This window comes from Stenella coeruleoalba, assembly GCF_951394435.1.
Source record: "Stenella coeruleoalba genome assembly, chromosome: 2".
Lineage (NCBI taxonomy): Eukaryota > Metazoa > Chordata > Mammalia > Artiodactyla > Delphinidae > Stenella > Stenella coeruleoalba.
The window spans coordinates 142,971,212-142,985,590 of NC_137147.1; the positions used below are offsets into that span (position 1 = coordinate 142,971,212).

Consider the following 14,379-nt stretch of genomic DNA (forward strand, 5'->3'; position numbering starts at 1 on the left):
TTCTTTTCTAAGCTGGCCCCTTTACCTAGTTCTTAGCACCCACACATGGGGCACCCCAGGAAAGCGCCCTGGCACCGCCCACCTCAGGCGGGTACGAATCACAAGCTTCTGCAAGTTGATGGACGAATCAGCACTGCGCCCAACCCCGCCGCGGTCACCACTGGTCACTGGCGATTGGTTGCACCTGAAAGGCGCGGAACCAATGGGAGCGGAGGCCTGGGAGAGTCAGTGGAGCGCGCGGGAAAGGGACCAATATAAACTGTGGCGGGAGATTCGTTTTCGGGGCCTTGTCCCGTGAAACATCTTCGGCTGGGGAGTCAGTTGGTTGTTCTCATCTCGTGTTTGAACATGGTGCGGACTAAAGCAGGCAGTGTCGCTGGCACGTACAGAAAAGGTGAGGCAGGCGAGCATGGTAGTGGAGGGCAGGTGGTTCCCTGGGCAGCTCCGCCGCGGGCGGGAGAAGCCGGACCTGCCCACAACCCTGGCCGCCAAACTGGTCCAGCCCGTCAGGAAGCAGCAGCCCGATCCCTTTAACGAGGAGGAAGGCGCGGCGGGGACAGGGGAGGGTTATCTGCTGTTCTGGATCGCGGGCCTCTCCTCTCCAATAGGCTGGGTCGGAGAGGGTGGTGAGAACGTGGCTCTGAGACTCTTCGTGACCCCTTCTGAATGTCCTTCTTTGCCTCTCTCCGCAGTGGTGGCTTCTCGAGCCCCCAGGAAGGTGCTTGGTTCCTCCACCTCCGCCGCTAATTCCACGCCGCTTTCGTCAAGGAAAGGTAAAAAGCGCCCCTGCAAGATCCTGGAGAAACCTTCTCAAAAGGAGATCAGGCCTGGCACCACAGTTCTCCTGACCTGCGAGCCCCCTGCCCCACCGTGGAATTTCTTTTCCTGAGATCCTCACCCCCGAATTTCTTCCTTGCCTTTTGCTCTAATGAGCGGGCCTGTCTCTTGGCGGGATGGGGTAGGGGTGCGGGGCGGAGTGGGTCGCATTGTGAAGAATTTCAAGTCTCGGGTTAGGGATGGACACAGTTTCTCTTCAAACTCGTTTTTCTTTTCTACTTTAGCGTTGTTATTTTTCTTAGTATTGACAACTGGGCTTTTTCTTGTAAGAGGCTATTTAAGTACCTCTTTACTAGATTAAGAATCGGGACTATAGTTGACAGTGCTAATCACGTTTTTGTTTTCATTTCTACATATTTTTCTTTGTCCTTCCTTCCCTTCTCCCTCTCTCCTTTCTTTCCTTTTATTTTAGTTTGGTGTCGGTGTGTGTGTTTTACAACTTTGCAGCTCCTGTTACCGCTTTTGGGACATTAAGAGGGAAAACCGGGCCAGGGAAATAGTTTCACATCGTTCCTTCTGTGCGACAAGTTGAGAAAATACCATGCCATCTGCTGTCTCATTCCTTTTAGGAGGAAGTTGAACAGTTTGGAAGATTAATTCCACAAGCTGTAGTTAAGAACATACAGGAAAAAGTGTGTCAAACTTTAGTATGACAGTACATAAGCCTAACTGAATAGCTCAGCTTGTGGACAAAATATGAAAAATATTTTCTAGTTGTAAACATCTTGTTAATGCTATTTTTCTAGGCTAAAGGATAAGTGTAATAAAGTGTTATACATTATATTATAACTGAATACACCTTTATCATGTCACATTTAAAAATTTAAAGATGGATGTAACACCATTTAATACCCTTTAGATTTGATGTTAAAGAATTAACTTTCCCTTTAAGGAATAGTGATTGTATTCTTAATTTTTATTTAGTTCTATCTGTTTATATTTTATAGCTGAAAATAAGTATGCAGGAGGGAATCCAGTTTGTGTGCGCCCAACTCCCAAGTGGCAAAAAGGAATCGGAGAATTCTTCAGGCTGTCCCCTAAAGATTCAGAAAAGGAGAATAGGATTCCTGAGGAGGCAGGAAGCAGTGGCTTGGGAAAAGCAAAGAGAAAGTAAGTTTTTATATTCTGGAATACTTATATTCTTGAAAATAAAAGACAACAGAATATTGAGTAACTTTAAAATTTCTGTTTGAGCAGATAAGAAAATACAAACCAGAGGTTTTTTTAAACTGTGCTAACCTTTTATTATAAGTCACTCCCAAATTTCAAACATCAAAGAAAGGTATTATTTTTACTCATTTCAGTCACTCAAAGAGGATCAGTTCCCATTCAGATGATAAGTGTTACATTATTAATCATGAACTTCTGGTCTTTATTCTTTAATTTTCTCTGTCTGTTTTCTATAGTCTTTTTTCAAAAAGCAATTTCTATGTTGGTTTATCTAGCTTGAATTCCATTAACCTCACCTTTCTAAAACTATTAGTTCAGCCTCCACAGGAAATATATACCCAATGTAGAAAAGTTGGAAAATATAGAAATCCCCATCACTTAGAAACAACCAAAACTAACACCGTGGTGTATTTTCTTTACAACTTATCTGTAAATACATAAGAAAACTTCAAAACAAAACAAGGTGGGGATAAAGCTGCAAACATGCAGAGTTCATTGTGTAAACTTTTTAAGAAGATAATTAGATCATGCTTTCAAGCTTTTAATGTCAGGAAAATGCTCATGATAAGTGTTAAGCAAAAATTCTGGTACAAAAGTACAATTATTGTGTAAAAGATATGTATCTAAATATACCAAATCTCTGTACAAAATATACCAAATATCAATAGTGATATATCTGGGTAAAAACCTCTTATACTCGGTGCTACCAAGTTTCAACAACAAATATTTTAAGAATCAGGAAAAAAAATAATACCATTGGGGGGAAAAAAGCAATGGAAACCTGCTTTTTAAATAGATTTATAAGTAATAGTGTCCAGACTCTTTAAACAATTTTGAAATTTTTGTTTCAAAAACAAATTATTTGACTGGAGATTGGGAGTGGTGAGCGCTGGTGGTGCCACGTCACCGCCATTATGAAGCCTCTGGCTAGATTTAAGACCCTGCTAGATACCTCCCCTGCACCAGCCAGTAGCCTGTGATCCTCCTCCACGGCACCAAGCAGCGAGCCTTGCCCAAGGCGGAGTGATCACCATGGGCAAGGGGATGGTGGCCAGGCTCAGATTGGGGCTGCTGCTTCTGGTGCCGCTCCTACTCAAGCAGATTTATTCATTCATTCCTTTAACCGACACGGAAGGTCCTCCGTTCGAAACCACAACGGTCAGCTGTGCTTTGCAGTCAACAGCTAGTCTCCTTGTGGTCTTGCTTGCCCTTCTACATCTCTACCGTTAAGAGACTTGGCCAAGAAACATCTACAGTTTACCAACCTATGTTCTAAAGCCCAATCAGTACGCCATCTAGAAGTCCAGTGTGGCAAGGAAAATAAACAGGTCTTCATCAAGTCTACTAATTCCATCCCTTGTTTTATTAACACAGAGAATGTTGAGACTCCCAAATTGGACTAGTTTAAAGAGCATCTGAAGGATTTGACCAGATAATGAAAGCCAATATTAAATCTGCTGGAGTTTCATGTACAAGACTGGAAAGAGACAACATCGAGAATTAATGATGTGATTAAGTATAACTTAAGAAATATGGATACTTCAAACTGTACCTTGCAAATAAGAATAATTTCATCTTCATCTAGAGAAAAAGGATGAGCTATGGAATGGAGATTCAGTTTCCATTTTTTTCACGAAATCTAGAAGGCGGTAAAATGATTAGGTAATATAAAAAGCTTCAGTGATTCTATTTATGATGTACACTGGAAGGAACCACCAGGTATTACCGCAAATCCTCTGTGTATTGTTTCAGCAGTCCTGGTTTAATGCTGATATACTCTCCATCAGGTTTTACACTGTTTTCACTGTTCTCTTGGGAACTTAACTCTTTTCTCTGGGGCTTTGGATTTGACATTGCATTTGACTTTCTGCAGTAACTGACACGTTCCAGGGCAATGATGGATTGGAATCTACTACAAATCCAAGCATAAGTAATCCCAGCAAATGCACTTAAAAGTCAAATAACAGGTATTTCCTATCACACATTCCCATCCAGATTTATTTAGCTAAGTTGGATCGTTTAACTTGATTACAAAGATTAGAAGTGCATTGACTTCAACCAGTCTTAAAATATTGCTTTTTATTTCTGCATATATTGAATAACTTTTACAACTTAAAAAATTGATCTGTTTGGGAGGCATATTTGACAAATCTTGAAATTAAGAGGCAAATATATAAAGGCAGCAAAAATAATGTATATTAGGTATTTGGGAAGTGAAGACTGGAAACTTTCCTGCATTGAATTCATAACTCTTTTGTGCCCTTTCCGTAAACATATATATATAAATATAAAACTTAATGAATAGGAATAGCTACACGTGGAGCACTTTCTACATCAGTCATTATTTTTAGATGGTTCTAAGCCTAAGTGGACTTGATCCTGGAAAATAAAACTTTACAACTGCCTTGATGTACAGAAACCTTTTTAGAAATAGAAACTCTGTGAAATCTTTGGTTCACAGGTTCACACAATGATGCTTAGATGTTAAGTATCCAATATGGCCATAGTACTCTTAATAAGGTTTAAGCCAGTATTTGCCATCTTTAGAAGTCTACACAGGAACAACTAGATCCAACTGATCTCAGGTTATGTGAGATCTGTGCGTGTGAATGAACACCTCTTGCTTCATATCTGAACACTGTACACCTGTTTTGGATTGTACATTGTTTGGAATTGATTTGCATTGAACACAACTAAATAAAAATAAATGGTTAATGAGCAGTTAAAACAAAGTATTTGACGTATAAAATGATGTTTATGCATATAAAATTTTAAGACTTAATACTGTTCAAGGTCATTTAGTAAATTGTTATGAGATATTTAAAAGGAGTGTCAAATTCTGGAGCAGTAACTAAATTTTATACTTTGTTGCTACATCACTATTATCATTTCTGTTTCAATAAAATCAACAAGGAAGGGGATACATTTTTGGGTAGAGTTTTTTAATAGACTTGTTTTCATGATCCTGTAAGTCTCCTTTAGTTCCTTCTCACTTACTGGCACCATTCTTCCTTGTTCTTTCTCATTCTAATGTGAACAAGCTAATAGTCAATATTAGCTCTAGAATATATGACAATCCTCTTGAATTATTTATGACTTCCATTGATGAAAGAAAATATTTGGTAATATAGCCAAATATGGCTATACCATTGATCATGACAGCAATAAAACCTATATTACAGGCTTCCTATCATATGGAAAAGATTACACATATAGTCTCATAAAGCACTTTGATCCATAGTATAATAAAATCTGTGACATAAAACTAGGTAATAGAGGTTTATATTATTACTTTAGGCCTCTGTCTTAGATTTGTTTTTGTTTAAGAGAGTTGTAGGTATCCCTTTATTTATAATAAATCAATAGATTGACTTTTTTTTCCTCACAGTTTTATTGAGACATAATTGACATACAGTACTATATGAGTTCAAGGTGTAATGATTTGACTTACGTACATCATGAAATGATTACCACGATAGGTTAGTGAACATCTATCTCATACTGACACGTTACAGAAATAGAAAATTTTTTTTCCTTTTGATAGGAGCTCTTTCAATAGATTTACTATTGGTCGTAAATACTGGTCGAAAACTACCAGTATATCAGAAGGACTTCTGTCTCCCTAATTCTTAATCTGGAATATGGCTACTCCTATGGCTTTATTCTCACAGAGGCAGATGCATGGGGGAGAATCAGAATCAAGAAAAACTGTCTTCTTAAAACCTTGAACAGAACTATGATACCTAAAGTAAATTAAATCAGGTCCTTGAAAAAATAGAATTTTGGGTTATGATAGTGTTCATTTGTTAACTTGATTTAATTTCCAGGAAAGTACAATGAAGACTTCTTCGTAATATAAGAGTAGGTGAGTCAATGGTAATCTTATTCCAAGTCAGAATATCCTTGTTTTAGCTTCCTTCACTCACTTGCCCTATGACCATTCAGGCTCACTGGATCTAATTTGAAAACCATTTTAAAATAGATCTCACAAATCTTTATCAGTTCTAAAAAATTATGATTAAGTTTTTAATTGACATTTTCTCTATAAAAAGTATAATGAGGGACTTCCCTGGTGGTGCAGTGTTTAAGAATCCGCCTGCCAATGCAGGGGACATGGGTTCGAGCCCTGGTCTGGGAAGATCCCACATGCCACGGAGCAACTAAGCCCGTGTGCCACAACTACTGAGCCTGTGCTCTAGAGCCCTCGAGCCACAACTACTGAGCCCATGTGCTTCAACTACTGAAGCTGGCGCACCTAAAGCCTGTGCTTTGCAACAAAGAAAGGCCACCTTAATGAGACACCCACGTGCCGCAAGGAAGACCCAACCCAGCCAAAAATAAATAAATAAATGTATTTTTAAAAAAAGTATAATGAGTACAAAATGGCTTTGGGATAATATAAATTATTTTTCAAAAGCTGTGATTACCATATGCCAACTTAAGACAATTTTGGGGTTTTTCTAATTAGATAATACATTCATATAGTTCCAAAGGGTATACAGTCAAATATGTCAACTTGCTGTTTTCTCTGCTCAAGTGGATTGGTTAAATTCTTTTGCTTTTCATAATCTCAGAGTTCTTGCTGAAGGATTGTACTCTTCATCAATCCACTTAACATATTGAAAGAAGATGCTATAGAAATAGAGATTCCGTCTTTAATAAACATGGCAACATATCCTAAAGGGGAAAGTGATTTGGCAAATTAACAGGCAAAATAGATTATTAAAAATTTTGTCACTCTAGTATTTGGAACCTGTAGGAGTTTGTCAATTAATGGAGTTTAATTTTCTCCCATTTCTGGTCAGTTGACAAGACACACTGCACTGTTAATGTTCCTGATTTACATAAGTTTTTAAAAACTACTTATGTTCTGTTTTTTAAACATTTGACTCAGGTGACTATCGAAGTTCTCTCTTCTTTCCACAGGTCATGTCCTTTGCCACCTGATCATACAGATGATGAAAAAGAATAGAAATTACTTATTCACCCTTGACTGATGTCTCCTGTTTACTCTGGTATTCTAGGATGTAAATTTGCATAAATATATTTGTTCCAATTAGCTTTGTTGAATAAGCATTTAATTTAAAAAATGAGGCTTACATTTAGTTATTCAAAAGCAAGTAGTTATGATATTGGAAAGTTTATAAGATTAATTATGGTTACTTAACTTAGTATTCAGTATAATGCAGTATTCGGTTTCTTTTACCTGTTAAGCTTTTTCTTGCTAAAATTATTGCATGGTGTTCTACTTATGAATCTGCTGTTTTTGAGATTTGCTTAGAATTTTGTACTGTTGCCATTTTTATTGGCATTTGATTATTGGAGTGATGCCATATTTTTGTTCCTTTTATTTGCTTTAAAAAGCAGAGGTAGATTTTTGCACATTAAAAAATTCAGTATTAATTAAACTGAACCCATACCCTTTTTAAGAAAGGGGGCCAAAAATGGAATGTTGAAAAAATTTGGATGGCCGTCTACCTTCTTCTTAGAAAAATTTAAGGGCAGTTTTGTCTTAAGGATTTAAAGGGTTGATGAAGCTTCTAAAAACAACAACAAAAAGATAAAATACTCGCATAGAATTGAGCAGGAAAATTCCATAGACTACATTAAAAGAGAGGAATTTTCCTAGAATATGCAATTGGCTTAGTGTCATAAAATATTACTCTTTGGGCCTATACTTTTCAAGTTGGAAATCAATAAAATATGAAAGGCAAATCATGCCATAAGCCCAGAACTATGTCTAAAGTCCTTAGAGCTACTATTATATTTTTCAAGATAGTCAGGGGTATAATTGAAGAGGTGGGTATAATAGTATTTATAACTGATATTCTTGCTTCCTCATCAGGCTTTTTGCTCACTGACAACCTGTTATCAAAACTAACCATGTTTAACAGGAATGCTTTCCTGAAGTTTGTTTTTAATAAATGAATACTCATTGTCACAATACTATCCATATGTGTGCTTTCTAAGATTATATCCTACTAGGTATTTCTATTTTATTCCTTCCAAATGCAAATCACTGTACTGACCTGATTTTATCAACTTCCAAAATAAGTCCTTATGACTGTAGATTGTATTTTTTGCTTTGTCTTTTAGAGGTGGATATTAAACGTAATGATACTGAATTGAGACCAGAGTTTTCATCCTAAGTGCTTCCTTGACAATTAGGCTTTTGATGGGTATGAAACCTGATTTGCTATTTTTCATTGATGGAGAGAGAAACTTTATGGTGGTGTGTCCAATGAAGTCTAATTTTGGTACGTACTTGTTTCCCAAAAATTTGACCTAAAGAACCTACAGTCTTTTCAAATACAATCCTTTCAAAATATATAATACTTGGTGATGTCTAACTTTATTAGGCAGAGGTCCCATGTAATCTGTTTCGTTGTCAAAGGTTTTTTAAAATGTAGATTGTCAATTTAGCCTCTTCTAAACATAAGAGAAGGACAGACTCCCCGTTTACATTGAAATTGAATCAAAAAATAAATTATACATTAAAAATATAAAGTAAGCTTTAATTTTGTACCCTTCACAAAGTTAATCTGATTTTCCTTTTTGAATGGATTATTCAAATAATTAATGTTACTGTTCAATTCCGGAGCAAACAATGATTAAAGCTACTTTTATGGAATTTTTGAATGCTAATGGAATTTGTGAGGATCATATGAATTTTGTGTTTACATAGTTTCACAAAGGAAGATAATACTATAGTGAAAATTATAAAGTGTGCTCAGAGTTATTTATGAGATGACAAATACTTGTCATTTTTCTAAAAAGCAGAAAATAAAGCCTAAACTAACTGAACTTTTCCCATATGTATATATACACTGCTTATAAATCTCACTGTACTTAGAATTCTTCACGCTAACTCACTTTTGGAAAAACTGAAGATTCAGCTGGACCTTGGTCCAACCAACATTGTTAAAATGGTTCCTTTTACCTTTGAGGATAGCCTATGGAGGTGGGAAAGATTGTCACTGAATCAAAACTGGGAGGAGTGTTAGAAGTTGTTCAACCCAAGCCAGCTATAGCTTTTCATTAGATGGAGTATTTTATTAGCTGGCAACGACAATCGAAAGTGCTACAAGTTAAAAATTTGATTTTTTTCTTAACTCCCCTCCTCCTCTTCTTGGTTCTGTCCTTGAAATAACATAGAACAAGTTACTCCTTCCACATAACAACCTTCAATTATTTAAAGATAGCTGTTACATCTTTAGCCTTCTCTTCCTAAGGCTAAACATTATGTTGTTTATGTCACATGTATCCTAAGTGAGTTTCTCTAAGTCCCTTGTACAAGAGGCCATGCCTTGTGTGTGGCATATTGCTTAGGCAGATAAAAAGTAAATCTGGCTATATTTCTTCTAACTGATCCCAAGTATTCATTGATTTTGGTATCTTTTATGTTTGTCTGTTTTGTCTTTTGTATTTGGAGATGCCAATGGAACTCTAAGAATATTTGAATTTTTAAGTAATAATTATTAAGAGAGTATTGGGTTTCCCAAAAATAAACGTTATACAACCTAATTCTTTCTTAAATGATTACAAGGGACAATTTAAAAATGACAAAAAGCTTTCAAGAGATTGAGAAAAAAGGCTAGAGGTCCTATATTGATTTGAAGGATGAAGGTACTATATTGACCTTGAAGGCTATTTGAGATCTACCGTAGATTTGAGAGCACTGTCTTAATTATGGTTCATATTAAGAATATTGATTGGGGACTTCCCTGGTGGCCAGTGGTAAAGAATCCGCCTGCCAATGCAGGGGACTCAGGTTTGAGCCCTGGTCGGGGAGGATCCTACATGCCGCGGAGCAACTAAGCCCGTGCGCCACAACTACTGAGCCTATGCTCTAGAGCCCGCAAGCCGCAACTACGGAGCCCGAGTGCCACAAATACTGAAGCCCGCGTGCCGAGAGCCCGTGCTTCGCAACAAAGAGAAGCCACCGCAATGAGAAGCCCACGCACCGCAACGAAGAGCAGCCCCCTCTCGCTGCAACTAGAGGAAGCCCGTGCGCAGCAACAAAGACCCAATGCAGCCAAAAATAAAAATAAATTAAAAAAATCAAAAAACGAACAAACAAACAAAAAAAGAATATGGATTCCTGGGGACTTCCCTAGCGGTCCAGTGGTTAAGACTTCACACTTCCAAGGCAGGGGGCGCTGGTTTGATCCCTGGTCGGGGAACTAAGATCCCACATGTCGAGTGGTGTGGCCAAAATAAATAAATAGATAAAATTAAAAAAATAAAATAAAAGGTTGATTTGGATAATAATTTTAAAAAAAGAATATGGATTCCTGTGATACTGCTCACAAAATCCTAAAAGCGTAGTTAAACGCACATAGCTAGTTTTAGGTGTGGATTGTGCTATATTTATTTATTTGAATTTTTAAACATTTATCAACATTTTAGGTTGATTTACTTACAATAAAATGTATATGTTTTCAGTGTACAATAAAATGTATATACCTGTGCTATACATCTTTAGAGGTCTCCAAGTAATGAGTATGTTAAAAGTGATGGAATTATACACGTCGTGATCATTTAGGAGTTAAGCCAGGTATTCATACACCTATACAAAAGTGACTCAGTAATAATTTTTTAAAAACTGTAGGAAGAGAGGATCTAAATAAATGCTGTTATGTGCTATTATAAGTCATATTTCTTCAGACAACAGGAAAAATGAATGATGCATAGGAATTTGCATTTTTGTATTGGCTTAAACTACCACATTTGATCTTAACTATTTGTACCCAATAAAACATTTCTTTCTATAGAAAAGATTTACTGTATTCATGTTTTTAATTTTTTAAAGACATCTAAGTCCACCATAGTTTTATTTATTTTTTATAAATTTATTTATTTATTTATTTTTGGCTGTGTTGGGTCTTTGTTGCTGCCCGTGGGCTTTCTTTAGTAGCTGCGAGCAGGGGTTACTCGTTGCGGTGCATGGGCTTCTCACTGCAGTGGCTTCTCTTGTTGTGGAGCACGGGCTCTAGGCACGTGGGCTTCAGTAGTTGTGGCATGCGGGCTCAGTAGTTGTGGCTTGCAGGCTCTAGGGCACAGGCTCAGTAGTTGTGGTGCATGGGCTTTGTTGCTCTGTGGCATGTGGGACCTTCCTGGACCAGGGCTTGAACCTGTGTCCCTTCCTTGGCAGGTGGATTCTTAACCACTGGCCTCCAGGCAAGCCCCAGCAAAGTTTTAGATAAGTTGTTGCTCATTGGGCTCATAATTTTATTTACTTTTCTAATTCAAAATTTTTAAATATTTAAACTTGTTGCCAATTGAAATACCAAGCTCTGTTTTGTCATGGTAACAGATTTATCACTTGTCAAGTACAGCCAGGTTTTTTTTAAAGAACAATTAATGACTGGATGTGCTCAGATTCCATTTGAATTTTGTGTGTGTATACTCCCACATGTATGCATTTCCATGGCAAGGGTGGAAATGTTTTAGACTTCTTTAACAATCTACTAGTGACATTTGAACCTGAAGTGATTTCCTAAAGGTTTTGCTGAACTGACTCTCTTGGTGAATCAATTTAATGCTGTGTCACATGTACAGGAAACCAACAGACCTGCTATTTCTTTGACGTTACCAAAAGTCATTTCCTCTGCCCCAGCTAGGTGGACAACAGTCCAATATCGGTGACTAAGAGGTTATCATGACCAGTAAAATTATCATGACCAAATTATTATGACCAATAGCCAGCAGTTGCAAAGACATTCACTGCCATGGACTAGAGAACAAATTCAGGAGCTACTATTAAGCTTTATTGCTTTTAAGCAGACCTATTCAAGATAGGAAAGTTAAGCCAAGATTTTTACTCATTTTCCTCTGAATGCCTAACTACATTTCTCTGAATATTTAACTGCCATAATAATATAGGTCATTTTTCTAGAAAGAGGATTAATTATGTTGCTGGCTTTTGCTCCGAGCAGTGGTTTTCCCAGTATTTTTCAAGCTCAGATCACCCCAACACAAGAATAAATTAGGTCTCTTATTAACTTTTCTTGTCCACAGTATAGGATTGAAAGTTTATTCTGAGTGGAGGATTAAATGTCTTCCTCCTTCCCAAGCTTGATCACCGGCTTCCTTTGGCCTTTTCTCATTGTTTTTTAAGGATTAATTATTTCCACATCATACACAAGCATGTGCAATCCTTACAAAAGAGATGGGTGAAGACAAAACTTTCTCACCATTCGGTTTCAGGGGCTATCACAGGAGAACGAAGTGCATGAAAAAGGTTTCATAACATTGGAGGAGACTTTAAAAGCTCAGTAGAAACACAACTGAAAATCCACAAGAGGGAGATGCTTGCTAAACCGCCAGAAAGTAACTCCCACGAGGGACCTGAGAGAGCCTTAACAGGAGCCAATAGGTCCGCCCGGGATTCAAGGCGGGAGGGAACAGGAGTAAATAGTGGCTGGGGGGAGTACAAGTGAAGGGGAAAGCAGGATTGGCTTCGTGACTTTGGCAGCGAAGCCCGTGCTCAGCCCAAGACCAGGAGCAGAAGCTAAGAGTGTGTTGCCAAAGAGGAGTACACGCTCCCAGCTACCTCCTGTTAGTCCCATAAGTAATGGGGGTGGTTGTCTTTGAAGGCACTTCCGCTTAGCAACCCCACGCGGTTGCTAAGGAGGGACGGTAGCGGGGATGACCCGGAAGTGGTGGTGTCTATTTCTCACTGCCTGCTTTAAGTTTGTCCTATAGGGAGCGCCAGGGTGCTCTGCGCCGGGCCGAGGGTGGGGCCAGCGCTAGAGGTTCCGGTTCGGCTTCTGCGACCCCTCGGCTCCTCGTCTTCCCCCTCCCCTCCCGCGCCTCTCCTCCCTCCCGTTCCTGGGAACGCGAGAAGCCAAAGCTGCGGGTGGGTAGAGAAGCGCTCGGCGCCTCCGGGAGGGGGCTGCGCCCGCCCCGTCTGTACCCCGAAGCACTGCCAGGTACTCTCTCCGGCTTCGACGGGGTCCGGGAGGCTGGAGCTTGAGGATGTGTGTGTGTATCTGGGGGGTGGTGGGGGCCCCTTCTCCGGCTCGGGGAGGGGAGCGCGGAGATCCTGGGTGGGGCGCAGGCCGGCGTGTGTGCCCCTGGCGGGTTGCGGGGGTGGAAGGAAAGGGCTGGGGATGACGGCTGGCGGAGAGTTTCGGGTGGCCGTGTCGAGGTTGCGGAGGAGGCGCCCCCTCAGATGCAGAAGACTTCGGGCGGTGTGGACGGGGAGTTTGCCACCTGGAGGTTTAGCTCTGAAAGAGGGAGCATCCTCTAGGTCCAGAAGGAGAGCATGGACCCCGGCGGGGTGGATGGGGCAATCCCATACTTCCATTGCCTGCTTTTTCTGCCCACCCCTCTGGGACAGAGCCCGGCTTCGGGGATTGTGAGTCGGCTGGGCACCGTGGGGAGCCGCCCTTGGCAGAGCTAGGGCAGAAGAGTGGGTAAGGAGACCTCCCTCCTCCCAACTTCCGTGCGCTTCCCCCACTTCTTCCTTAACTGCTCTCTTGCCCCAGTGTCCCACAGGGGCGGTAGCCCCCTCCCCAAGTGGGTAGGCATCACAGCGTAAAAGAAAGAGGGTGGAACTGGGCTTGTGGCCCCAAATGATACTTCGAATGTTCGGAAAGTGCCAGATTGACATATTCAACCAAGTCTCCCAGCTCAATATTAAGTTTGGTCTAAATTATTTTAGAAAAGTGCAGTTCTGGGAACCAGCAAACTGTAAGCTGGTCTGGCATAGCCTTATTTGGTAGATATGCGTGTTTTTAGAAAATAGACTGGGGGAACCGTAAAGATACAGAGGTCTAGGCAAGACGTGTTGAGGCAAGCCTTTTCCAACATCTTTCTTACCTGCCAGTGAGCTTGACCTAGTTTAAATGAAGCACACAGATCCTCTTCATTTATATTTCAATCAGTGACTGAATTGTAGGTACTGTGTGGTTATCAATGCCTCAGAATAGTTGCGTGAACCTTCAGAGAGACAAGATTCCCTGCTTTTGAGCCTGCCTCATAATCTTTTAAGGAGATAATTGTGGTCAAGTGGAAGTATTGGTTTTGAGGTTAGGTAAATCTGGGATTGAACTCGGACTGCCACTGGCTAGTTGTTGGCCTTGGGCAAGTCATGGAACCTACCAGAGATTCAGTTTTTTCATAAGTAACACGAGTTAAAATTCTAATCAGTATTGTAAGAGGGGGGTAATGTATCTAAATAACAGTCCACTTTAAATGGAAGCACCTTCCAGTTGAAAGATGAATTATTAATAATTTTAATCTTATGCAGTCAGGGTAGCCCAGTTTTGTGGAATGAGGTTTGAGATAGGAACAGAACTGGATAATATTCCAAAACATATATATACAACAGGACTTTCAGTAGCCTCTAGAAATTGATCATAACTA

General features: G+C 39.6%; 2 protein-coding genes across 5 annotated transcripts in view; both read left to right on the top strand.

The window, feature by feature from the left end:
• Positions 1-271: 271 nt before the first annotated feature.
• PCLAF (PCNA clamp associated factor) lies at positions 272-6,979 on the top strand (the record flags this gene model as incomplete). The annotated part of the gene is made up of 4 exons (XM_079913952.1): positions 272-394; positions 693-773; positions 1,785-1,947; positions 6,934-6,979. The coding sequence occupies exons 1-4, from the start codon at positions 349-351 to the stop codon at positions 6,977-6,979; spliced, it is 336 nt and encodes a 111-aa protein (XP_079770078.1). The 5' UTR covers positions 272-348.
• Positions 6,980-12,752: 5,773 nt separating this feature from the next.
• The window catches only part of CSNK1G1 (casein kinase 1 gamma 1), a 153,555-nt gene continuing 151,928 nt past the window's right edge, over positions 12,753-14,379 (top strand). For 3 of the 4 annotated variants that reach the window (XM_079910396.1, XM_079910399.1, XM_079910398.1), the window contains exon 1: positions 12,815-12,941. The gene's annotated coding sequence lies outside the window, so the exon portion shown is untranslated. Of the gene's footprint in view, positions 12,942-14,379 lie in introns of all 4 variants that reach the window. The other variant, XM_079910400.1, reaches the window with a different exon arrangement.